This window comes from Dromiciops gliroides, chromosome 2 (genome assembly GCF_019393635.1).
Source record: "Dromiciops gliroides isolate mDroGli1 chromosome 2, mDroGli1.pri, whole genome shotgun sequence".
Classification (NCBI taxonomy): Eukaryota; Metazoa; Chordata; class Mammalia; order Microbiotheria; family Microbiotheriidae; genus Dromiciops; species Dromiciops gliroides.
Genome location: NC_057862.1, coordinates 324,056,018 through 324,080,663, shown reverse-complemented (window position 1 = coordinate 324,080,663; position 24,646 = coordinate 324,056,018). Strand labels below are relative to the sequence as shown.

Sequence of the window (24,646 nt, the reverse complement as noted above, 5' to 3'; positions counted from 1 at the left end):
AATTCCCTTCCTTGCATCTTAGATGGTAGGTTCCTTGTGGACAGTGTGTGTGTTGTAGTTCTTTTGGTATGTCTAGAACCTGCCTAGAGGAAGCGCTGCATGAATGTTGGATGAAGTAAACTGAATTGGAATACTCTCAAAGGCAGTGCTGCCCGCTAACGTGGGGAAAGACTAAATGGCCTCTTCAGGTTCCTTGTCAACTTTGTGTTCTATTTTAAAATCTCAGTTGGCCTTGGCAGATGAATGAATCAAGCTGCTTTCTTCAGTGGCTGGTGCAGTCACTATGCTCTTTCGTCACTAGAGGGCGCCGAAATGTTTCTATTGGATAGAAAGGTACTGGGAGAACAGTGACAACCTGAACTTGACCAAACTCTCTCCAGTGGTGAGCTGGATGACTGGGGAGAGCCTCACTCCAGAGACCCTAGGATTCTAACTTATGTCTGGTAGGGAAACAGACTGTACCCGGATGAAGGGAGGTCCTGGCCAGGCAAACAAGGAAACCTCCCAGTCGCAGCAGCAGCAGTTGTTCTTCAGGAACAGCAAATGGGGGAAGGTCACCTGGAACCTCTCCTGGGTAAAGCAAGCAGGCCTCTGGCCCCTGGGCCAATCAGTAACAAGCAGCTTCCATTTCCATAGCTCTTTGTAAAGCACTAATCTCCGCAATCTTGTGAGATGGGTAGTGCAAGTGTGATCTCCATTTTATAGGTGAGGAACATGGCTTACTGGCCCGTGGTCACCTAGCTGGCCTGATCCTTGGGAGCTGGCACTGGAAAGGGAGCTATGCCTTCTGATTCCCACCCCAGGGCCCTTCCCACTACACCATGGGGCCTTTCATTAATAACAGCTCACACTGGAAGTGTTTCATACACACGTGTAAATGTGAACTATAATGTGTGTGTGTGTGTGTGTGTGTGTATGTGTATAAATAAAAGCTCATGGTTGTAAGCATCTCAGAGAATACTTAGCTTAACTTCTATCGGAGCAAGAATCCTCTTCACAGCATCCCTGACAAGTAGAGGCATCTGGGTGGCAGAGTGGATAAAGTTTTGGACCTGGAGTCAGTTAGACCTGAGTTCAAATCTGTCCTCAAACACTCATCAACAGTGACCCTGGGAAAATCACTTAATTTCAGTTAAATCTGTTGTTACCTGAATGCCTCCGTGTCCTCATCTGTAAAATGGGGATAATAATAGTACTTACCTCCCAGGGTTGTTGTGAGGATCAAATGAGAATGTTTTTTAGTGTTTTGCAAACCTCAGAATGCTATATAAATGTTAGTTATTATTATTATCCAACCAAATTATGTTTGAAGACTTTTTTGAGATGGGGAACTCATTACCTTTTTAGGCAGCCCATTCCATTTTGAGAGCGCTCCGATTCTTAGGGAGTTTGTTTATATGTTGTGTGGAAGTTATAAAGAAGCTGATTTTTTTTTTCTTGTAAAATAAAGAGATTTATTAGGTGAAGAATATGTATGGCTGGGGAACAGATTACCTTGGTGACTGTCCCACTAGGGTAAGAGAAGACTGGTCTTTTGCATCTTTACAAAACAAAAAGGAGGGAAGAACTACAAAGAACTAGGAGGGAAACGCAAAATAGGGAGGGGATTTTGGAATAATGGGGCATCAATGAGATATGCAGTACCCATCCATTCTTGTATATCATTTTGAAGTCTCTGATATTGTTTATCAGCATACCAGGGACCTGCTCTGCCACACCTTATTCCTGAGGTGCTTTTTCCTTGGAAAAGTTTTAAGGATTCCTTGGGGTTTGGGATAAAAAAGCTGATTTCTCAATATAAGGAAATCAATATAAGGAAAGTGAGGCTCAAAAGGTGGAGAAATTTGTTCAAAGAATTGGCTAAACCAAGTGATATCACTACAGAATCAAATCCAGGACCCTTTGATTCCCAGGAGAGGAGCTCCGTGTATACTCATAAATACCATAATGCTTTCACTACTCCCTCTCAAGCAAGTGTATCAAGATAGTCCAAGGGACACTTCTATATCTCCTTTTCGTTCTGACTGAATGAGTTTAAACCCCTTACTCTTCAAGTCTGCCTCTGCTGTCCATAGGCCGATTAATCCAATCCCCTCATTTTTGCAGAGGAGGAAATTGGGGCCCAGAAAAACCTCTGTAGAATCATGGAACCAAAGAACTGGAAGGGAACTAAGGGGTCCCCTAGACTGAACTGTTAACTGAACAAGAATACTTTTAAAATATTTCAGGTGAGTGGTCATCTGGCTATGTTCAACTTCCATTTGTTTTCCCTAGGAACTTGGAGGAAGGAGCCACCTTGAGTTACCTCTGGGTCAAGCAGGAAATCCTTCTTCCATATGTTGGGGCTTCAGATACTTGAAGATGACCATCATGCCCCTGCTAAGTCTTCTCTTCTCCAGGTTAAGCACCCCTCAGCATGGAAGGACCCTGACCAAACCCATCCCTCTCCACTGGACATCTTCCAGTTTTCTAAAATGTGGCCTCCAGAATAGAACCCATGGTTCCAGATATGATCTGGTCAGGATAGAGTCCATCATTCCCTAGTGATGGGGATCTATTGCTCTGAACCACACCTCAGGCTGAACTGGCTTTTCTGGCTACCATATCACATTGCTGATATCTACTGAATTTGCAGTCCACGAAAATACCGATTTTTTTCATACAGACTGTTGCTCTGTAATGCCTTTTCTAGTTGCACTTGTGAAATTGCTTCTTTGAAGTCAACTGCAGGGCTTAACATTGGCCTCTACAAAACATCATCTTAATAGATTTTGCCCCACGGCCTAGCCTGAATTCCTTTTAGATTTGGGTTCTGTCATCAGACTTGGTTCAAGTGGGAGGAGCATCTGTAGGGAGATTTAAAATCTGAAGAAAATCCTGAGGTGAGCTGTGGCCTTCTCTAGCTGGGCCAAATTCGGGATAAGCTCAGACCTGAGGGTTTTCCTAAGAAAGTAGACTTTACAAAATAGAGACTGATGGTTCCATGTACAATCTTCGTGTTTTCTATTATGGATATGGACACACTAATTTTGTTTATTTGCTTATTTTTTTGTTCAGAATAAGAAATAAAATTCAGAGGGGATTTACCTTCTTACCCTAGGCTTCTTCTGGAAAAGCCAATATCTTACCCGGGCCAGGCTGATTCCTGTAGGGATCTTGTAGGGGATATATTTCCTGTAGATGTGACCCACTCTGGAGCAGGGAATGTCCTCCATTCGGCCTCCACACATCCATACCTATGAGGAGAAGGAGACGGAGCAGGGAAGATAGAATAGAGACAGAAAATATGAATCTTCAAATAAGATTCCCAATTACCAGCTCATTTTTTTTTTTTTTTGGTGGGGCAATGAGGGTTAAGTGACTTGCCCAGGGTCACACAGCTGGTAAGTTTCAAGTGTCTGAGGCTGCATTTGAACTCAGGTCCTCCTGAATCCAGAGCCAGTGCTTCATCCACTGCGCCACCTAGCTGCCCCCGACCAGCTCATTTTTTAAACCCTTCCCAGAGCCTGGTGTGGCTTAGAAGTCTAGAAGTTTTCCTACCGAAGCAGCACTAGCCTCAATTTTTATGATGAAACTCAGATGGCAACTTTCAGAGAGCCATAGCAGTCCAGCGCTTGGAAGAGGCCTCCTAGGTTCTTCTCCCAGCTCTGTGGGCCTGTTTTCTGAACAGAGGCCAAATTACAAACCTCTCTGGCAGCTTTTCTCTACCTACTCCGCTAAGTAACTGAAAATCAAGGACAGTATACTGAAAAAAAAAAGGTGATCAAAAGTATATCAATAAGCACTGATGCGTAGGTCTACTCTGTCATCTCTATAAAAAATAAATATATTTGGAGGCAATTGGAGTTAAGTGACTTGCCCAGGACCCACAGCTAGTAAGTGTCTGAGGCCATATTTGAACCCAGGTCCTCCTGACTCCAGGGCCAGTACTCTATCCACTGTGCCACCTAGTTGCCCCACCTCCACAAATTTATTATGAAAATGTTAGATATATTTTTTAAGGGGATCCTTGATAAAAATATGAAAAGGGCATAGATATGATCTAAAAACATTTTCTAAAGCATATCAAAACTTCATAGTTATGCAATTGAATACAAGGTATGGAAATATACAGGATCCTGTCTTATTTACTGTAAATTGATTATTTAAAAAGGTATTTGATTTAGTGTAACAAAATATGAGATCTCTCAAGGATTTCTTTCAAAAAAATGTCTGCCAGCCTCTGAAAATCAAGACTGAGTGAGGCATTAAACAGGGAAATATGCTTGCTAAAGGCATTTATCACCATCATGAAGAATATCTAGTGCAGAGTGATGAAAATAAAATGAAAGAGGGATTCCCTACATGGCTGAAATCCCCACCCTCTTCCCCCCCTGCCCTTTCTCCTGTTTCTGTATGGCATTTTGTTTATTGCGTCAAGCTCCAAAATAAATGACTTCCTTAGATTCTGACCCACTTAAAAGAGTTTAGCTTAATAATACGAATAGGCAGGAATATGTGGATGAAGGATGCCTGTTGTCTAAATTATGATAGACTGACTATTGGATGGATAGCTCACTGGGTTAAACCATTAGCATGTATGTCTAGGACAGACACTGCAGATGAAGAATGAGCTGGGTCCAGAATTTAAAAGAAGGAAGAGAGTGGGTTAGCTTGTATTTGGGAAATTCTGCTGTGTTTTCAACAATCATAAGCAGGCCCCTGAAACATAAACCTATGTTTTTAACACCATTATTCTTCTGATAATATTGTAAGGGGCTAAAATTCTAGCTAGTCTGTCTAAAATATCTAATGAGTGGTGGCCAATAAATTATAAGTTTTAGCAAGAGTTAGACTTTTAATCATTTATTAAGGAGAATAAGAATTTGGTGAAAAGAAAGAGAAAGGCCTAGATTCATCTATCTATTAAAGGGAGAGCACATTTCTAGCTCCCTTCTCCACCCGAGTCCTGAGGAAAAAGAGAATGAGAGCGCCAGCCTTGCCTCCTCTTCCTCCCACAAGCAAACATCACTTCCTGATGCCAAAGAAAAACTGCATGGCCTTCCCCTCAGAGGCCTTCTCCTCATGGTGGAGCTTTCCTACAGTAAGTCTCCAGCAGGTGGCGTCATTCCAATTGTTATGGTTAATATTGAACAGCTACCCAAAATGGGACACAACAATTTCTGAAGAATCAAATTTTTGAGGGGCAGCTAAGTGGTATAGTGGATAAAGCACCAGATCTGGATTCAGGAGGACCTCAGTTCAAATCCAGTCTCAGACACTTGACACTAACCGTGTGACCCTGGGCAAGTCACTTAATCCTCACTGCTCTGCCCCACAAAAGAACCAAATTTTGGGGTAACCTAAAAGGCAATAGAGAATCATATGATAGGCAAAAATAGGTTGCAGTAAGAAATGGCATAAAGGATTTTGTCTAGGAAATGATGACTGGAAAAGGAGCTATGTTGGTTATGTAGTAAAGGGATGAGATAGAGAACTCAAGTGCCTCATTGGTAACCAAAGCATGTTAAAAAGGCTTAGAAGAAGGCTCCCAGGGCCTTGATGGAGTCCCTGTGGCTGATTTTTGGGAAGACATAGGCAAGAGAACCACAGGATAAGAAAGTGTGGATGGCTTAGTAAATGTTTATTGAGAGATGATGGACTCTTGGAGGAAGTACCTGTGATGACTACCTTGAAGATCCACTGAAATACTGACATACTGGAAAAAGAGGAGGATCAAAGGAGGGAAAGGTCTGTTCAAGGTGATGAACTTAATTCTTATTCTGTTTTCATTTTCTTTGCTAAGGAGAATAGTCTTTGGATTGGAAAAGACAGAACACAAATGGTCAATAGGGAGTTTAAATCCAAGATAACAAGAATCCAATTGACCTCAATGACTTGAGGTCACCAGGTTTGAATGAACTACATCCCAAAGCACTGAAAGAAATAGCGGATATGACCATTGAGCAATTTTTAATGATCTCTGAAGGATCTTGGAGAATGGGAGAAATGAAGGCAGGGCTGAAGAAAACTAATGTTGTGTTTTTCAAGAAGTACAGGCTACAAATGATATGCTCGTGAGCTTGACTTTGTTCCATTTATGAAGCATCCTCTGTGCCAGGCACTGTGCTAAGACAGACAAAACTGAACCAGTCTCTCCATTATGGAACTTTCATTCTCATAGGGGAGACAGCAAATACACATGTTAAGTATTCACAAGCACGTGCAAATCAGACACAAAAGAACCCTGGAGAGGAGGGTATTAGAAGCTGCTCCCTCCCCTGGACCACTGGCCTCCTGCAGAGCGTGGTAACTGAACTCTTTCCATCCCTGGTTCTCTAGCCTTTTGTCTTGCCTGCCACTGGATTCCAAATGACTCTGGAGAAGTGAGGCAGATGACTTTGAACAGCCCACTTGCAGGTCAGGACATCACCCTCCTGATCTTATTGGTTCTCTTCCAGAACAAAGGATGAACAATGACAACAAGGGAAGACAGGGATTCTGGGAGGTAAAGGTGAGACTGAGGAGCCTTCCAGGCATGGGGAGGAGTGAGGTAGGGTGGGGGACCTCTGGGGCAAAGGCACTGAGATGAGAGAAAGGACAGTATGAGAATGCAGAATCCTAGGTTTCCAGCTAGAGAAGAGACCTTAGAGGTAATCTAACTGAACCCCCAGAGAAGGCAAAGAACTGGCCTGAGTCACAAAGAGTAAGTGGCATCACTTAATCCCGATTCAATTCATCCCAGGCCTGGAGAAATGCAATTACAGCGTGATCCTCCAGGTGGGAGTGTGGGCTGGGGGAGGAGTGGAGCAAATGAAGAAAGTCAAGAGAACACTGGCTTCAGGATGATCACCTCTTATTTCTAGATTACTGTCCAAGTGAGGCCAAGAAGTTTTATTTTCAAAGGAGGAGAAACTGATCTGGAGCCAATATCCTATAACAATAATTGCTCCTTTATTCAAGTGATTCATACAGATGATGCTTTTGTCTAGTGGATACTGCTGTAATTTACTGCTGTGCCCTGTGACTTCGTAGCTGGGGATCAAATAAAAAAGTAGGAAGAGCCTGCCATGTTAGTCAAACTAGAATTTGGAAAGTCTTAAGGCCAATACAATTAACAGCTTCCAGTTTATTTAATTAGCATTAGCCAAACAAGTCCAAAGCACTTAAACCTGTAAAGGGTTGGCAAGAATTACAATTCTACTCCATTCAAATTCAACAAATATGTATTAAGCATTTATTATGCGAAAGGTAATTTGCTTCACTGAACAGTTTGCTGGTTAATTATGAAAAATTCTCTTCCATTTTTGGTCCTGCTTTCCTTTGGGGGAAGGGAACTGGTTTCTAGTTTTGCCTGAGCCACTTAATAGCTATGTAGTCTTAGAAAAGTCACTTTACTTTTCTAACCTCTACTTTCTACATCTGTAAAATGGGAATCATAACTATCCAGTTTGCCTCACAAGATTTCTGTGAAGATCAAGGAGATAATACATACGGAATCTTTTTGAAGTTATGAAGCAGTATAGAAACAACAGCCATTGTCACCATCCATTACTACAATGAATTGTGAGAGCTGGAAAGTACCTCAGGACAAGGAATGTCAGAGCTGAAAGGGGACTTTGAATAATGGTTCCCTATCTTTTTGAGTATTAGGATCCTTTTGTAACATAATTTGAAGATAGTACACGATAATAATTGTACTACATGATAGTAGTTGTGCTATTTATATCCATTGAGGAAATACATATCAGAAAGTTACTAGAAATTCAGTAACACTTTTAATGAACCTGCATTTTGTTAATTACGATAGCATCTATTTATACTGGGGGAAAAGCACTATTATTTTTCTTTTATTATTATTCTTTTATTATTTTTCATACATATGCGAGACAAATTCAGTCTTCAGAAAGATTAGTTATTTATGGGTTTGCATATTGATTTGTGGTCTCTCGACAAAAAAGTTGAAGCCCTCAGGCTAAGATCCATTGCCTCAGAGCACAGAGTATTGGAAGAGCAGAGGACCTCCTCAGAAATCAGCTAGGCTAATCCTGTCAGTAAAGAAAAACTTCACCAAGGGCAGGCAGCTATTTAGCAGCAAAGCTAGAACACAAGACTTTCTTCCCCTTTAGTTATAAGCGTTCTTGATGATTTGGTTAACCTGGACCTGGTAGCTGTTACTGCTTTAATGTAGCCCTGGATATCCAGGAATATCTCATCTGAGAGGGATCATCTGATCCAAACCCTTCATTTTACAGACATATGAACCAAGGCCCTTAAAGGAGGCAGGCCTCCTCCCCCAGGATACACGACCAGCAGGAGCTAAGGGGCCTCTCCTTCAGAAAACAGCTAAATCAAGCCCTCTCCTCACCTCCCCCAGCATATTGAAAGAATTTTTGGCCACAAAGATTACTGCACCATTTTGATAATACAATACAATATTTAAGTGGATCTTTCATGAGTGTGAGCACTTCCTCCAGCAGTGCAGGTCAAAAACCAATCCAGACCTCACTGAGTAAATCTCTTATCCTTGTCTTTCCAGAAATACTCCATAGATGACCAACCTAGTACAGCAGGAGGTCTTCTGGCTCATTTATCTGATTATTTATTTTATTAATTATTATTTTAAACTGTTATTTATTATAGTGTTCTCTGCTACCTGCCTAGCCTATTTCCCTTTCCAGGTAAATGTTTTGAATAGATAACTGACTCCTAGGGCTGGAAGGAACCTTTTGTTTGATCCCCTCATTTAACAATAAAATTTCACATGCTTAAACTTCTTTATTTCTTGTACTTACTTGGCACCTCTTAACTGATGTCTAATATTACCACCATCCATTTGTATAGAAGTTTACAAAGTACTTCTACAACTGTTATCTTATCCTCCCCTTTTTGTGGATGGAGAAACGGAGGCTCAGAGTGATGAAGTCACTTTGCCTAAAGTCAGAGTGACTGGAGAACATGTCTGGACTGAGTCAAAAGGATGGGTAACACTCTGTGTCCGCTGAGAGCACAGGGGAGGAGGGCATTGTATTCTTAGGCCATTAACATTCCACAAAGAAAGCTACCTTGCTCTTGACAACAAGGAAGAAGAGCGTGGGTTCTTGGCATCAGCAACAATTGTGTTTGTTCTCAAACACACCAGATTGGAAATGGAAGCTAGCAGGGGAGAACAAAAACATAAAGATGCCGTTTTCTTTCCATATCTGAACATGTGTTGTTGGCTTCCTGACTTTCTGGGGGTGATCCTATCTATCCACTGATTCCTCTCCTGGGGGTGCAGTGGCCTCACCATCCTGCCACAAGGAGTTCTCATATATATTTTGCCAGCTCAGTTCCCCAATCCTCTCCCCCTCTCCAAGATTTCAGTTAGGTGTATGGCCTAAACCTAATTTCAAAAACCTGGTCCCCATTAGTTTTCTTTTCTTTTGCAAGGCAATGAGGGTTAAGTGACTTGCTTAACACACAGCTGGTAAGTGTTAAGTGTCTGAGGCCGAATTTGAACTCAGGTCCTCCTGAATCCAGGGCTGGTGCTTTATCCACTGCACCACCTAGCTGCCCCCCCCCCCCGCCCCATTACTTTTCATGCCTGTTTTGATTTATTTTTACTGGTGAATATTTTTTGTGTGGACAGGTGCCACTATGGTGTCTATAAAAGGCAATGATCAGTTCTCACCTCCCAAATGAAGGAGGAAAATGATGTAGTAATATGTATCAGCAACATAAACTAAAACGGCAGAGAAAGAATTAAAGAACATGACCTCAAATCCCATAGGGACAAAATATAGACAGGCAACAGATAAGCAATGGGCTTATAGTCACAGAATATCAGGGTTGGAAAGAACCTCAAAATACAGAATATTAGATGCAGAATCCTGTGAAAAAACATTGTTTTTGTTTATTTTTCCTCACAAAGTTTTATTATTGCCTTTTATTCTTTACACCACATCATTTCCTGAGGTAGCCTGGCCCTTTGATACACCCTCACCCCAACCCTTTCTCTCATAACAAACACTGAAGTAAGACAGCATGGGTAAGCATGCGACTATCTGTTGCCTCACTTTAGAGATGATGAAGCTGAAGACTAGACAGGTCGAGTCCTGCCCAAGGACAGAGACATAGGAAGTGTTAAAGCTGGAATGTTCTGATTCTGACTCCATCATTTTTTTCCACTAGAGCACAACCAGTTTTATTGATTCTGAGGGACAAAACGTAGAGGAAAAAAGCCAGGATGCTTTTGGCCCCAGGACAAGCAAGTGCTCTACTTTTGCTTCAGCTGATGACAACTGGGTGTTGAGTCAGGGGAGAAGGAAGGCTTTGTTTGGTGTATCCCTTTTTAGACTCCTCTGTTTCTGCCCTGCTCTGGGCTCAGCTTTCATGCTACCTGACCCTTACCTCCCAGAAAGGTCAGAGAGAAAGTTCTTGATGGATCCTCAGATGTTTCCTTGCGCTAACACCTTTGCAGAATCTGCACTCATCCCAACTGCCTTTTGAAGAGCAATTAGCAGAATGCCTCCCCTGTTCTTGGCAGGCAGCTCTCCAAATGGCTGGACAGCTGCCGGGGCACATGCGTCCAAGAATAAACACAACCACACACTCACTCACACCCTTCAGGGAAGGTTCCCAGCATTAGCCTTTGAGACGATGCTAGTGACAGAGTCCAGGCAACTCTTCTGCAGCTGGGCTTCTCCTCAACACCTGTGCTGCCACTCGGGATGGCAGGGTCTGGAAAGGACATGTGTGAAAGGGGACGAGGGAAATGTATTTTCCCATGCAGATGGTCCTTTTGCAGTTGTTGGCATCGAGTCTAGCCATCTGGCTTAGGCTGATGAAATGCTTGGCCCTCTCAAATAAGGCAAACCCGGGCAGAAACAGGGATATGGTGTTTACTTCTGGGCTCTATAAGAGACAGTAGCTTGCCCTAGTCTTAGTCCTGTTCATTTTCATGAGATCAAATTTAGAATCTTCAAAATAGATTGAAAGAATTCACTATGGACCTTTCAAATGGATATCGGAGGGTTTAGAGGCATTTCTTCCATGTCTAATAACATCCAAGATGAAGGGTGTGTTAGAAGAATTTTAATAAGAATTCAGTTGAGTAGAAATGTACTGAGGTGAGGAGAGGCTGTTGATGGGCCACTGTTGTATGCAGTTGTACTAGTGGAAGAAGTATACTGTCTTCTCTCCTAACTTCCAGGGTTCTGTGACCCTATTCCTTTATCTTCTTCCATAGTTCAACTTCCTTCCAACCTCTGTGGGTTCATGGCCTAGTGAAGGACTGCAAGAGGGCAGGGGGAGGAAAGCTTCAGTCTGCAGATGGCTGAGGGAATGTAGCTTGCCTCCTGGATGTGGGTACGTAAGAAATTTACTTGAGTAAAAAGGTTATCATACTACTCTTGTAGGAGTTATGGTTCTTTGTGTTAGCCTTGTTGGTTGACAACTTTACCTCTTTAAGAAACAAAAGGGGTCAGATCAATAGAGGGATGTTCTGTCAGAGAGCACACTGAGCTTGGAAAAAAATGTCGGTTAGTGAACGTGTTGCTCCTGGTTTGATATTAGTTTCTCTGGCTCCTGGTGTCTTAGATAATTTTAAAGATTCATCATTGATACGTCACCTTCCCTCCCACCTTCCTTCTTCACTCCCATCCCCAACCATCTCTGCAAGAAGATGACGAATAGGCAGTGGATAGTTATTGTGTGTCCAGAAAAAAACACAACCAAGGAGGAAGCTATCAAAACAGACTAGGACAGAGAAAGTATGAATTCATAGGCATTGATAGGAGGAGAGACATCAAGTTGGTAAGAATCCTCATGAGCTAATGACTTGCTCCTTCTTCTAAAGCCTAAAAAAGATCAATATCCTTGAAGTCTGACCCAGATGATCTAATCTAGCAGTTTGCCTCTATACACACGAGGAAAGTTATCACTAAGAAATGTTGATTGGCTTATGGTGTGAACCAGAGACCCCTTTGCCCACAGCACTGGGAGTCCTCCCCTGACCATCTGTTCTGGTGAATCAGGGTGGTTTCTGTACAATGTTCCTATATGGGGCTGAGTCCAGGAAGTCTCATCTTTGCCTTTCCTGGGGGAGCTGGGAAGTTCTGCTAGGAAGCCTGTTTGTGTCTCCCTGTGGGTAGTAGCAGAGAAATGGGAAGCTCGTTTCAAATGGTCAGATTTGCAAGGTTAAGTCACTGCTAATGAGAAGGGGCAGAGTGTAGCACTGAAGTGCTCCCTAGCTATCTATTCTGTTAGTGCCATCCAGGGGAAAAGTACTTACATTAGTCTGATTCTTTTGTCTGTATTACCTTGCCTGTGCTTCCAACTCCCAGTGTTTATTATTTTCAAAGGTACCGTATCCCATCCTCTTTGGATTTCCTGTACTATCTCCACTCCTCCTCCAGTCCTATGCATGGTTTCTCTTGTCTACTGAAGGCTCAGCAGACATAACCTTATATAACCCATCCTGGTTGACCTGTACATGACCAGCAAGCAGGAGCCAAATATACAACAGTTCAGAGGTCAGCGGGGTACATTCCTATAGTGCTGCATGGTTCCCAAAAGCTCTTTCCTCTCAATATGCCTGAGGTAGATTAAGTATTGCTTACAGATGAGAAGAGGATTTAAAAAAAAAAGAAATTTTGAAATTTGATGAGGATTAAAGCAGTAAAGGAATATGGATTTATAAAGAAGGAAAAAAAAGTTGGCTTTAATTCAATTGTAATGTTGCTTTTGTGGTTTTAACTGCATATCAAAAATCCCTAAATCATTAAAAAATATTGTTCTAGGAGCACCATGGCTTGTGGCTTTGGCAACTCACCATCAGAATGAATGGGCAAATGGTCCAGTTGGTCAGAGGCCAAACAAGTTTGTTCAGGGATGGCTGTGGCTTGTGAAGAGCTTGATAACCAAGGCTACCAAGAGGAACTGGGTAATGTATGAAGCTTAATTCAGACAAACGCATCATAACAGAAGTGGACAGAAGTTAGCTGAGCATTTGGCCTTCAGATTCTTAATAAGCTCTATCCATCCGGGGTGGGACCTCTTGGTTAATAGGGTCATCACACTGAGGATGGCATCTGACAATAATCAAAATAGAAAGGCAGACAAGTGTAAAAGTGCAAGAGAGGATTTTTACAACAATAAAAGGAAGCCTTCTTTGAGAGAGATGTAGTGTGGGAGTATGGGAGGGGAGAGTAAAAGACTGGGAATCAAGAGCCCTCTCTTTTAATCATGGCTCAGTCCTGTCTGACCCCATGATCTTCAGTAAGTCCTTTTTTATCTTTCTATACTTTGGCTTCTTTACTTGTAACACAGGTAGTAGGGTTATCTCTATGCTTTATGCACTAGTTCTCTTCCCACTCAGATAGTCTCTATTTTCCAGATCCAAAAGCATCTCTACTATGTTCTAATATTCCATTCAGCTCTGACATTTTAAGATGCTCAGCTAACTGACTTGCCTAAGATAACAATGAATCAATGGCAGTACTGGGACTAAAATTTGGGTCTTCTGGCTCCCAGTTCAGTGCTCTTTCCACACGATTAGGGTGATTGATCGGCAATGTTTCTATTCTTCTCTGTGAACACAGAACTGTCATAATGCCTGACGGTTATACACTTGTTAATTAGCTTAGTGACTCTGGGTCTGCTGGAATTCTAGAGTTTAGTAAACAAGAAAAGTGGAACTGTATGATATGACTTGTCTGAAGGGGAATCAAACCCACAAAAGTGAAATCTGAGCTGTTGGAGGCTGCTCTCTGAAGATCTGGAGAACATTAAGGATTCTCAGGCCATCTGTCTGAAGGAACAGAATACTGCAGTAACAGAGAGGAGAGAGGGAAGTTTCAGTTCTTAAATTTCAGGGAACTCATCTGTAAGATAACTGGTCAGTTATGAGATATCTGTGGCTAGAGAACACAGAAAAGCTAACTGAATCCAATGGGGAGGTAACTGACCAAGAGTTGGAAGGCACATCAGATGCCATCCTACTATGGTGGAATGAGCCCTGAATTTGAACACAGAGTTCTGACTCTTACACTTACTATGTTCCTCTGGGTAAGTCACTGCACCTCTCTGAGATTCAATTTCCTTATTTGTAAAATTGGCAGAATAATACTCACCTACAAAGCTATTATGAATTACTGAATTATTGTAAACCATAAGGTGCCAAAGACATTAGAGTTATTTAGTCCAGTTGATGCCTGAAGCACACATTTCTTCCACATCTTTTATAATGTAAAGAGCTATGTAAATGTAAGCTATTTTTTTTCTCATCATCTTTTCTTATTCCCAAAACCACCTGGTAAGTAAGGTATTATTGCCTACATTTTATAGATGAAGAGGCAGAAACTTTAAAAAGTACAATTAACTCCAATCATAGTTTTCAAAGCTAGTAAGAAGAAAGGCCAGATCTGGAACCCAGGACTTCTGATTCCTAGTCAGATGCTCTTTCAGCTTTACCACTGTTAACTAAATGGTATTCTTGGCGTTTGAAGTTCTAGAAGAGTAAAGTAAATGTATCTGCTTTAAATAGCAAAGCAAAGACACCACCAGCTAGAACATTCTTTAGCTATTCCCAAAATCTAGGAGGGCTCTTTGCCACTGGGGAAGTTCTCCTAAAGAGGGCTGAAGGCTCTCTTGAAAATTCACAATCTTATTAACTTAATCTCTAAGTCTCCCTCAATAAGACCCTATCTTAATTTCTGAAAATACACTGGGCCTTTCAGGAGAAGCCTCCATTCTTGCTCTCCAGAAAGAAAAGAGATTAAAGCAGAGATTAATCAGGGTGAGTTTTGCTCTCCATAAATGACTAGTTCTGCCCTGAAACAGAAGATACAGGATTTATCTCTAGTGGAAGAGAGATGAATAAACTTGCCTCATCCCCCACAGACCAGGCAGGTGTCTATTGGGACATTAGAAAGACAAAGGACATGTTGGTGTGTTATCATAAGACAACAGAAATGTGCAGTTTCAAAGGGAGGGGAAAAGAGAAAAAGAGGAGAAAGAAAAGTGTTCCACAAAGACTTAGGAAGTAGAATGATATAATTTCATTTCTCCATCAAACTAAAAGAGATAACTGGATCAAATGGAAACAGAAGCTTGCTTAACTCCCTCAAATCACACAGCAGAGACAAAATACAGCTTCATCAATTAGTCTTTTGAAAATAATGTGGAGAAAAATACCATTTGCTTCTCCATAATTTCTTGACGAATATAATTAGAGAAATCTCTTTTAAAAACCAGAGTAAACAAAACCAAAACCAAAACAAAAAAAAAGGGGGGGGGTGGCTAGGTGGCGTAGTGGATAAAGCACCAGTCCTGGATTCAGGAGGACCTGAGTTCAAATTTGACTTCAGACACTTGACACTAGCTGTGTGACCCTGGGCAAGTCACTTAACTCTCACTGCCCCACAAACAAAAACCAGAGTGAAATCATTCAGGGTTTGAAAACTCCTTTGGTGAAGAAATCCCTTTCAATTTATTCACAGTATGGTAAGACTTGAAGGGCAATGGTCCTTCAAAAAGCTGTGACTGACACACAGTTTTATCACATTGCTTTGAACAGAAATCAGTTAATCCTCAACTGATTAATCAATAATGTTTAAACAATGAGTATGGGGATGGATTTCCAAATCTAGGAAGATATAACAAATACAAAGACTAATACAAGATATCATTAGAATCCCAGGATCTCAGCATCCATACCAAGATTGTATGCACTGCATGTTTAAAGAGCAAAAGCAGTGGTCATGTGTGAAATATACTACCCTCTATCAGTATACTGAGTTCTGCTCTACCATTAACAGGCTTTGTGACACTGGATAAATCACCTTCTGGCATTCAAATTCTATTTTCTAAGTTCCCTTCCAGCTCTAACATTGTGCTTTCTGTTCTAAGGGCCCTTTTGGTTTTTATTTTTTATGCTTTACATTTTAAGGTCTTGATATTCAACTCCAATTGTTCATCATGGCATGGAGCTGACCCTTGGTTCTCAAACACTATTCCAGTAGATTACAAGCTCTGGCAAAGTTCTCCAAGTGGAAAAGTTTTGAATATGGTTCTGGAGAAAGACCATCTGCTGTCCAAGTACTAGCACAGCTAAGTACAGAGATGTTCATCGCCAGCATGCTGATCCCTGGGTAATGAATTCTTTGGTCTTGTAGATCTCGCAATGGATAAAAATACAAAATGGCTCTCAGTCCTGTATGCCACAATTTTTACTCACTTTCAAAGTGAAGGCAGTGGCATGGTGGAAAAGAGGCACAGAGCAATTTTAGACTCCCTACATAAAATAATTTTACTACTAGTACTCTAAATGTGGGATCTTTCCCTTGTAATCTAGTTGCTTTGCTGTTGTTGAGTCATTTCAGTTGTATCCAACTCTGTGATCCTAATTTGGGGTAGGATACTGGAGTGGTTTGCCATTTCCTTCTCCAAATTATTTTACATGATGAGGAACTGAGGCAAACAGGGTTAAGTGACTTGTCCAGGGTCACACAGCTAGTAAGTGTCTGAGGCTAAATTTGAGCTCAGACTCCAGACCTGGCACTTTATCCACTGTGCCACATAGCTACCCGCCCTAGTTGATACATTACTGGAAAAAAATGAATTACATTCAATCTATAAGGGAAACTTATAGATTCAATTCATCCATCCAGTGATGATATCAACAATATTACTAAAAATTACAATATTACTATAAATATAACTAGGAGTTTCAGCTAAATATAAGGATTGCTCACAAATTATCCTTGGAGAGCTGAATAAAGGAACTGTTGGGAGTTGATTTTTTCTTGTACTTGAGGGTAATAGGAAACACCACTTCATGGGATACTTCATTGTTTTCCCTTGTGGTGCTCATAAATATAGGGAAGAGAATTACCATGAAGCTAATCATAACTCCTGTACTAATAGCTGTTATAAAGGATGAAAAAAATAGAAAAATTATATGAAGAACTTGACAAGTTCATCTACAAAAAGGTTACTTAATCTTGTTTGTATTAGTAATCCTTCAACAGTCTGGTAAAGCCTATGGAACTCTTCTCAGAATGTTTTTAAATACATAAAATAAAAACATAGGATTACAAAGGAAACCAATTATACTGAAATAAAGCTTTAAAAAAGTAAATGAACAAGTTCATTGACCCCCAAGGTAATAACCCCTACTCTAAACAAAGTCATCACATATTTTGATACTTGATAGCTCTAACTTGAAGGTGGATAAAAGAAAGATGGTGAAAGATATTTTGGAAAATATTGTTTAGGAGAAAGGAAAGAGGGCAAAGGCCTGTATATTATTCAGAAGTGTCATGCCAGCACATTATAAATTTTTTTAATGAAGAACATTAGAAGGCCTTGTGAGTACCAAAGAATACCACAGAAAAATGAAACTGAGTGTCTTAACAGACCAGAAGAGGGCTTGCCAATGTGGGACTTCTATACAGTAAGATCAACAAATTGTTAGAGCAAAGGTCAAAATGAACAAATGGACAGAAAACATAAAGATGAGAAGACAGGGTATGCAATTATGATAGCTCTAAAATGGCCTACCTGAAACAAGTTCTTGATTCTGAAAAATGGGAAATGCATAAAAGTAAAGACACTGATTCTAATTATTACCATAGCTTAGATAAAATATGTAAAACAAATCACAACCAGAAGGCCAAAAGATCTCAGAAACTAATGCAGTCAGCAAATGCTTGCTTTCCTTGCCAATGACAGCACCAGTTTGGAACAAAAGCTCATTTGAAAAACATTATGGTAGAAGATGATATATAAAATTATTAGCAGTATCACCTCAATAAATGCTATGAAGCAGCAGCAGCAGCAGAAGTGAATATGGGATAATGTTGCTTAAGTCCCAAATAAATCAGATTATTCTGAGATTGTTATCTGAATAACCCAGAAAGAGAACAACAAAAAGATAAGAAAGAGGTCTGCCTTGAGTTTTCCTAGCAACTTATACTCACCATTTTTGGCAGTAGCACTAGCATATCTGGACTCTAATATCTCAGTATCTGTTGGGCTATCTTAGGGAACAAAAATGGTAGGTAGGGGGCAGCTAGGTGGCGAAGTGGATAAAGGTGGCCCTGGATTCAGGAGGACCTGAGTTCAAATCCAGCCTCAGACACTTGATACTTAGTAGCTGTGTGACCCTGGGCAAGTCACTTAACCCTCCCTGCCCTCCCTGCTCTTCCCCCCCCTCCAAAAAAAATGGTAGGTAAGAAAATAAGGTGAAGAACAGGTGTATCTGATGAGAAACATAGAAAGGAAATTTGTGTTCAACGTGACACAATTGTATTTTATTTATCTGTAATTTTCCTTTTAAAAATGAACTTAAAACTCCAATATGAACTTTTCTACATCCAAGAGAGAGGATGGCATGGGAAACCATGGATCCCTCTTACAAACGACTTTTTTAAAAGTATGTAATAAATTTAACAGGGTGGCACTGTTACTACCCTGCTTGTTTAGGTCCCCTTCTCAACTTCCTTCTGTTCTCTTTGGGGCTTTTTGAAAGGATCACTGATGTTCCTTTCTGTCTTTTCTCCTTTTCTTGGTATGACTATCATTAACCATCCCACTCCCCCGGTCTTCTTCCTCCCAACCCCAAATAAAACACTGCAGTGAATAAGTCTAGTCAAACAAAACAAATTCACTTGCTGGCTGTATCTGAAAATGCACGTCTCATTCTGTACCTCTAATTTATCACCTTCTCTGTCAAAAGAGGGGAGGGTAGCAAAGTTTTCAATGCAACTTGGGAATGATTTGGCCTTTTTAAAGCTAAGGCCTTTCCCAGATCTCAGTCTGACTGAGGAAACACCCATTCAGTGATTAAGGCTAGGTGAGAAAGGAGGCAAAGGATGGCCTGTTCTACCTAGTCAAAAAACAACAACAACAACCCCCCCCAAAACACACATAAAAAAAACCATGTGCTAGGCTAGGTCCACATAGAGAGATGATTGCCAAAGAATGATGAGGCTCTCCAGATGCTCTTGTTTGCAGATGTCACGGTGCTGACTGCACTGAAGCCTGGAACACCAGAGGGCCACCTCAATAAGATTCATGGCCACTCAATGATAGAATGGCCTAGGAATTCACACAAGAAGAATCATGTAGATGATCTACATAGATAAGGACATGAAATTGGAAGCACAGTCCATCAGGCCATATATCTTGGATAGTCACTGAAGCTGAAGAGTGAGGTGGAGCCAGAATTTAATCGGAGAAGACAGTGGGTTTTCAATGATTCCAATCTGCACCCTGCAACTAAAGCCCATTTTTTTCATACCGGTATTTGGTTGCAACGACAGTCAAAAGACTGAACTGTAAATTATCCAGAAAGCTACATGGTGGATATAAGTAGGCTATAGTATAGTATGTCCAAAAAGTGCTTTAAAAAATTCCCTATGAAAGATGTGAATGGGAAATGAATTAGGCTGGTCCTGTACAGGCAGCTGGTAGACCACATGGGAAAAACTTGAAAGGATGCTGAACTTTCAAGTCAGGAAAAAAGTTGGGCTCAAATCCCATCCCTGACACTTACTGGCTGTGTGACCATGGAGAAGTCAACCAATTAATTAACCAACAAATCAGTTAACAAGCATTTATTAATTGCCTATTCCTTAACCTCTCTTACCCTCAGTTTTCCCATGTGTGAAATGGACTGTAGTCCTTATCTTACAGGACTTTTGTCAGGTTCAAATGATATAACAGTAGGCAAAACATGTTGCCAACACCAAAGTACTTTGTCATCTCTATTATGATGATGCAGTGAGAGCCAGAACTAACAGACCAGCAGCCCGAGTTCTGCTCTAAAAGAAAGTAAAGTTCTTGAGAGCAGGGACATTGATTTTTGTTTGCGTATTTCCAACATAGAGCACCATAGTTTGCACAGAGTAAGTGCTTAATACATCTCTGCTGAATTGGGTAGCACTGGTGTCCACAAGAAATTTATATGATGAAAAGGGCCATGCACTGAACCCACCATATACAGAAAGGCCAAATGTTGGACCAGTGTTCTTTGTAGGATTTATGGAAGGACAAAGACCAAAACTGCAGAGGATAAGTTCCTTTGCATGAGCTGATATCAGCACCGGTAAAGGAAGTACCTAGCTGTACCAATCAGATCAGAGGAAGATCAAAGCGAGGCCCCTTCCAGCTCTAATGTACGGCTCTATACTGTAATCAGAACTATGCTAGGTGCTGGGAGATACCAACAAGCAGGTTTGCTTCTAGTTCTCAGGAAGCTTATAGTCAGGATCAGCAGGGCAATAAAAACAATAACAACAACTAGTATTTATATAGCACTTTAAAGATTTTCAAAGTGCTCTGCATATGTTATCACATTTAATTCTTAAAACAATACTGGGGGGGGGCAGCTAGGTGGCGCAGTGGATAGAGCACCGACCCTGGATTCAGGAGGACTTGAGTTCAAATTCGGCCTCAGACACTTAACACTTACTAGCTGTGTGACCCAGGGTAAGTCACTTTACCCTCACTGCCCCACCTAAAACAAACAACCAAACAAAAAACAATACTAGGAGCTATTATTATCAACATTGTATAAATGAGGAAAACTGAAGTTGGCATCAATTAAGGGACTGGCCTAGGTCATGTAGCTCCTAAATGTCCGGGGCAGGATCTTGATTTAGGTCTTCCTGACTCTCCCTCCACCACCTTCTAGCTCTGATATTTTAAAAACACATCATTATCTTCATGTGAAGAAAGGTGCCCATCCTGTGCTGTTGTCTATCAAGTGATGACAGATATTCTCAAGAAGGCAAAAGGATTCCAAAACTATACCCTGTGTTTCTCATGTATAAATCTTAAAGCACTCCATCTATTTTTGCTTCTTGATGCTGCCATCCTTCCTTCCCTCCTCCTCCTCTCTTCCCATCAACATTTATCAGGTATTTATTATGGGTAAGGCACTGAGTCTCCTGGAGGACGTACAAAAGTGCCTTAGACATGATCTCTGTCTTCAAGGAGATTATAATCAGGTAAGGAAGATACCATGGACACAGTTTATACAATATAATACAAATGTGACTAGGCTAAGTGCACGTTTTATCAAATCACAAAAGGAAGAGATAGATTTCAGCTGGGAGAAAGGAGAGAAAGTAAAATTTCCCTAAGGAAGCAGAATTGGAGCAAGGTCTTGAAGGATGGTTGGGATGTCATGGTTTTGTCTGGTGGTACCAATGGGGAAACAGTGAAGGGGAGAGAAAGGAAGCCATTCCAGTTATAAGGAACAGCCTGAACAAAGGGGTGGAGGATGGCAAGTACAGGATGTGTTCAGGGGATGGAGAGTAGTCCAGTTTAATGAAGGACAGAGTACTTGAGAGTAACAAGAAATTAAACTGGATTGTGCTTGGCACAGTGCTTTGCCCATAATGAATGCTTATCGAATTGAGCTGAATTAAAAGGTATGTTGGAGCCAGATAATGGAGGGCTTTGAACACCAAAACGAGGAATCTTGTCTGGACACTGTGGTTGATTGGCCCCAGGGAATGTGGCATCTTTCATCCATGCCAGGGGTTGGGTAGTCTCAGATATATAACCAGTAGGCTACTGCAGCAGACTATGGGTCAGTTCTAAGGACAAAAGGACTTTGAGAGACAGTTGCTCACCTTAAAGGAGATTTCATACTGTTCTCCACCCCAGATCTCCAGGCCAGGATCGTACCCTCCCAACTCCCAGAACCACTTTCGATCCACAGCAAATAGTCCTCCAGCCATTACAGGAGACCTGTCAGGGGGAAATGGGTCTCAACATGACATATTGCTGAAATGCACATACAGTCCCGTAAAAATTATCACCACCGCCACCACGTTAGAGAAATCTTGTTCTGAACCACCCACCTGAAAAATAAATTCTCAAACTAAAATGTTCAGTCATATCTGATTCTTCCTGACCCCATTTGAGGTTTCCTTGGCAAGGATATTGGAGTGTTTTGCCATTTCCTTCTGCAGCTCATTTTAAAGATGAGGAAACTGAGGCAAACAGGGTTAAGTGACTTGCCCTGGGTCACACAGCTAGTAAGTGTCCGAGACCAGATTTATACCCAGGAAGATGAGTCTTCCTGACTCCAAGCATGACACTTTATAAACTGTGCCACTTAGCTGCTCTAACCAAACTGATCTGGTGGCAATTCCAACTCTATCCCCAATGCCTGGAGTATCTCTGTCCCCCTAAACATCCTTTTTAAACCCCATCAGCTACTAAGACTTCACACAGCAAGATTAACATTTACAGCAAATAAAAAGGGATCATAACAGACAGGATCCTTCGAAAAGAAGGCAGCAAAACATACTGCAGGGAACACTGGACCATGAGTATGACCTGTTTCTAGCTCCAGTCTTCTCTAATTCATTTTGTGACTTTAGCCAAGTCATAACCTTCCTGGGTTTCATTTGTCTCCTCTATAAAGCAGGGACATCCTATTTCATGGGCTATTTCTACAGGGATATCTATCTTAAACCTCATCAACTAAATCAGGAGGAGTGGGTTTTAGTCTTACTTCTGCCACTAATTAAAGGTTAGCACTCTGTGAAATTCAACAAATTATTTTGCCCTCTCTGGGCCTCCATTTCTTCCTCTGCAGAATGAGAGTTTAGACTAGAAACCTCTCCTGTTTCCTTCTAGCTCTAAGTCCTATGGTCTTATGACTCAGTACTCGCAGAACTCTAGAATCAGGAGGGAGTTTGGAGATCATCTAGTTCACCTTGCACTTGATCAGGAATTCTTTCTACAACATCCCCAACAAATTGGGACAAACCAACTTTGGAATACTGTTACTGAAATTTGGCTACCTCCTGGGTCAGCCCATTCTACTTTGGGACAGCTCTAATTATAACAAATCTTTTCCTCATATCAAGCTGAAGTCTCCTGCTTTTTCACTTTTACCCCTTACCTGTTATCTCTGTCCTTTGCAATGAAGTTGAACAAGTCTAATCTCTCATCTATATTTCAGCCCTTCAACTACTTGAAAATACCTATCACATACCCCTTAATAGCATCTTCTTTTCTCCAGGCCATTCCTTATATGGCATGGTCTCCACTTCTCTCACCATTTGGGTTGCCTTCTTCTGGATGTATTCTAGCTTGTCAACACCCTTTCTATTACATGGAAGCAAAACTAGACACAGAACTCTAAGGCACTTTCCAGCTCTAAAAGTCTTTCAACTTGAGTTATTTTCAATTAACTGATATTTTTTTCCTGTAACCAAAGTTTAACTTCATATATATTGGCATCTATATTGAATAAAATCCATGTGGATAGACTTTTGTTTGCTACTTAGGTCTGTATCAGGCAGCTAGGTGATACTGTGGAGAAAGTGCCATGCCTGGAGTCAGGAAGACATGACTTCAAATGTGGCCTCAGATATTTACTAGCCATGTGACCCCAGGCAGGTTACTTAAGCTCTGGTTGCCTCAGTTTCCTCATCTTTAAAGTGGAGATAATAATAGCACCTCCTCCCAGTGTGGTTGTAAGGATGAAATCAGATTATTGTAAAAGCACTCAGCACAATGCCTGGCATGTAATAAGTGCTACATAAATGTTAGCTACTATTATTATCTGCACATCCATATAGATAGATATTTACCCTATCGATAAGTCTCTATATAGATATTTTATAGGGTTACTACACAGCCACTCAATCTCATCTATCTTCTGAAGCCACATCTGCAGTGCTATCCAGACTTAACTGTAAGGATCAGGATGATGAGGAGTATAGTAGAAAGAACTCTTTGAGTTAGAAAACTCAGTTCTGTTGCCTATTGTCCAGTCACCTTACCTCTCTGAGCCTCAGTTTCTTCCTTGGAGAAATGGGGGTAATGGCGCTGGCATTACTTATCTCATAGGTTGTTGGGAAAAGTGCTTTGTAAAATATAAAGTGGTACAGAAATGAGAGTTGTTAACAATCGTTATGAGCTGAAGCCTTTGCAAGATCCCTAATCACCAATGATTGGCCTTCCTATTCTAATTTTGCTAATTAAGATTGGAAAATAGTCTCAGATGTTTTACAAAGACTCCCAACAACTAGGGTTAAAATTAACTTTCAATTCCCCTGAAAATTCAAGTCACCAGAACAATCTATACTGCAAGTACTCCAGGCAATTGAGTTTTACCATATTTATATGTGGATAATGATGCAGACCATATGTGGATAATGATGTCAGGCTCAAAAGGAAGCAGAGGCCACTAATCCATATGTACAGATCATTGTAATCTTATTGAGTTTTATTGTATTTTTATTTATTATGTTAAATATTTCCCAATTACTTTTTAATCTGGTTTAGGATGTACTCCAAAGTGTTGTGGGCCATGTATTTGACACCTCTGATGTAGACTATGGGTGAAGCAAATTGGTAAAATGCTGAAGTCTCTAAAAATGTCATTCTACCCTATTTAGAGTAAAAGAAAAAGGGAAACAGAAATTTCTGAGATGACTGAGTAAAGGAATTAAGGGTATTTTATGTGAAGAAAAAAGATATGGGCCACTATTGGTGAATATTTGAAAAGCTGTCACATGAAGACCCTAAAAGGCAGAATTAGGACCAGTAAAGGAAAGTTATCAAGAGGCAAATTTCAGTGTACATGAAAGAACTTCCTAACAATTATAATTCTCCAGCAATGGGATGGGCTAAGACATCTTGGAAGGTCATG

General features: G+C 40.9%; 1 protein-coding gene across 1 annotated transcript in view; it reads right to left on the bottom strand.

Moving 5' to 3' along the window:
• Window positions 1-24,646, bottom strand: part of GALNT10 (polypeptide N-acetylgalactosaminyltransferase 10) — a 176,882-nt gene that overhangs the window by 12,528 nt on the left and 139,708 nt on the right. The window contains exons 7-8 of the mRNA XM_043980315.1: window positions 21,606-21,723; window positions 3,129-3,236 (exon numbers count right to left, since the gene is read on the bottom strand). Of these exons, the coding sequence (XP_043836250.1) occupies window positions 3,129-3,236; window positions 21,606-21,723 (226 nt within the window). The remainder of the gene's footprint in view (window positions 1-3,128; window positions 3,237-21,605; window positions 21,724-24,646) is intronic.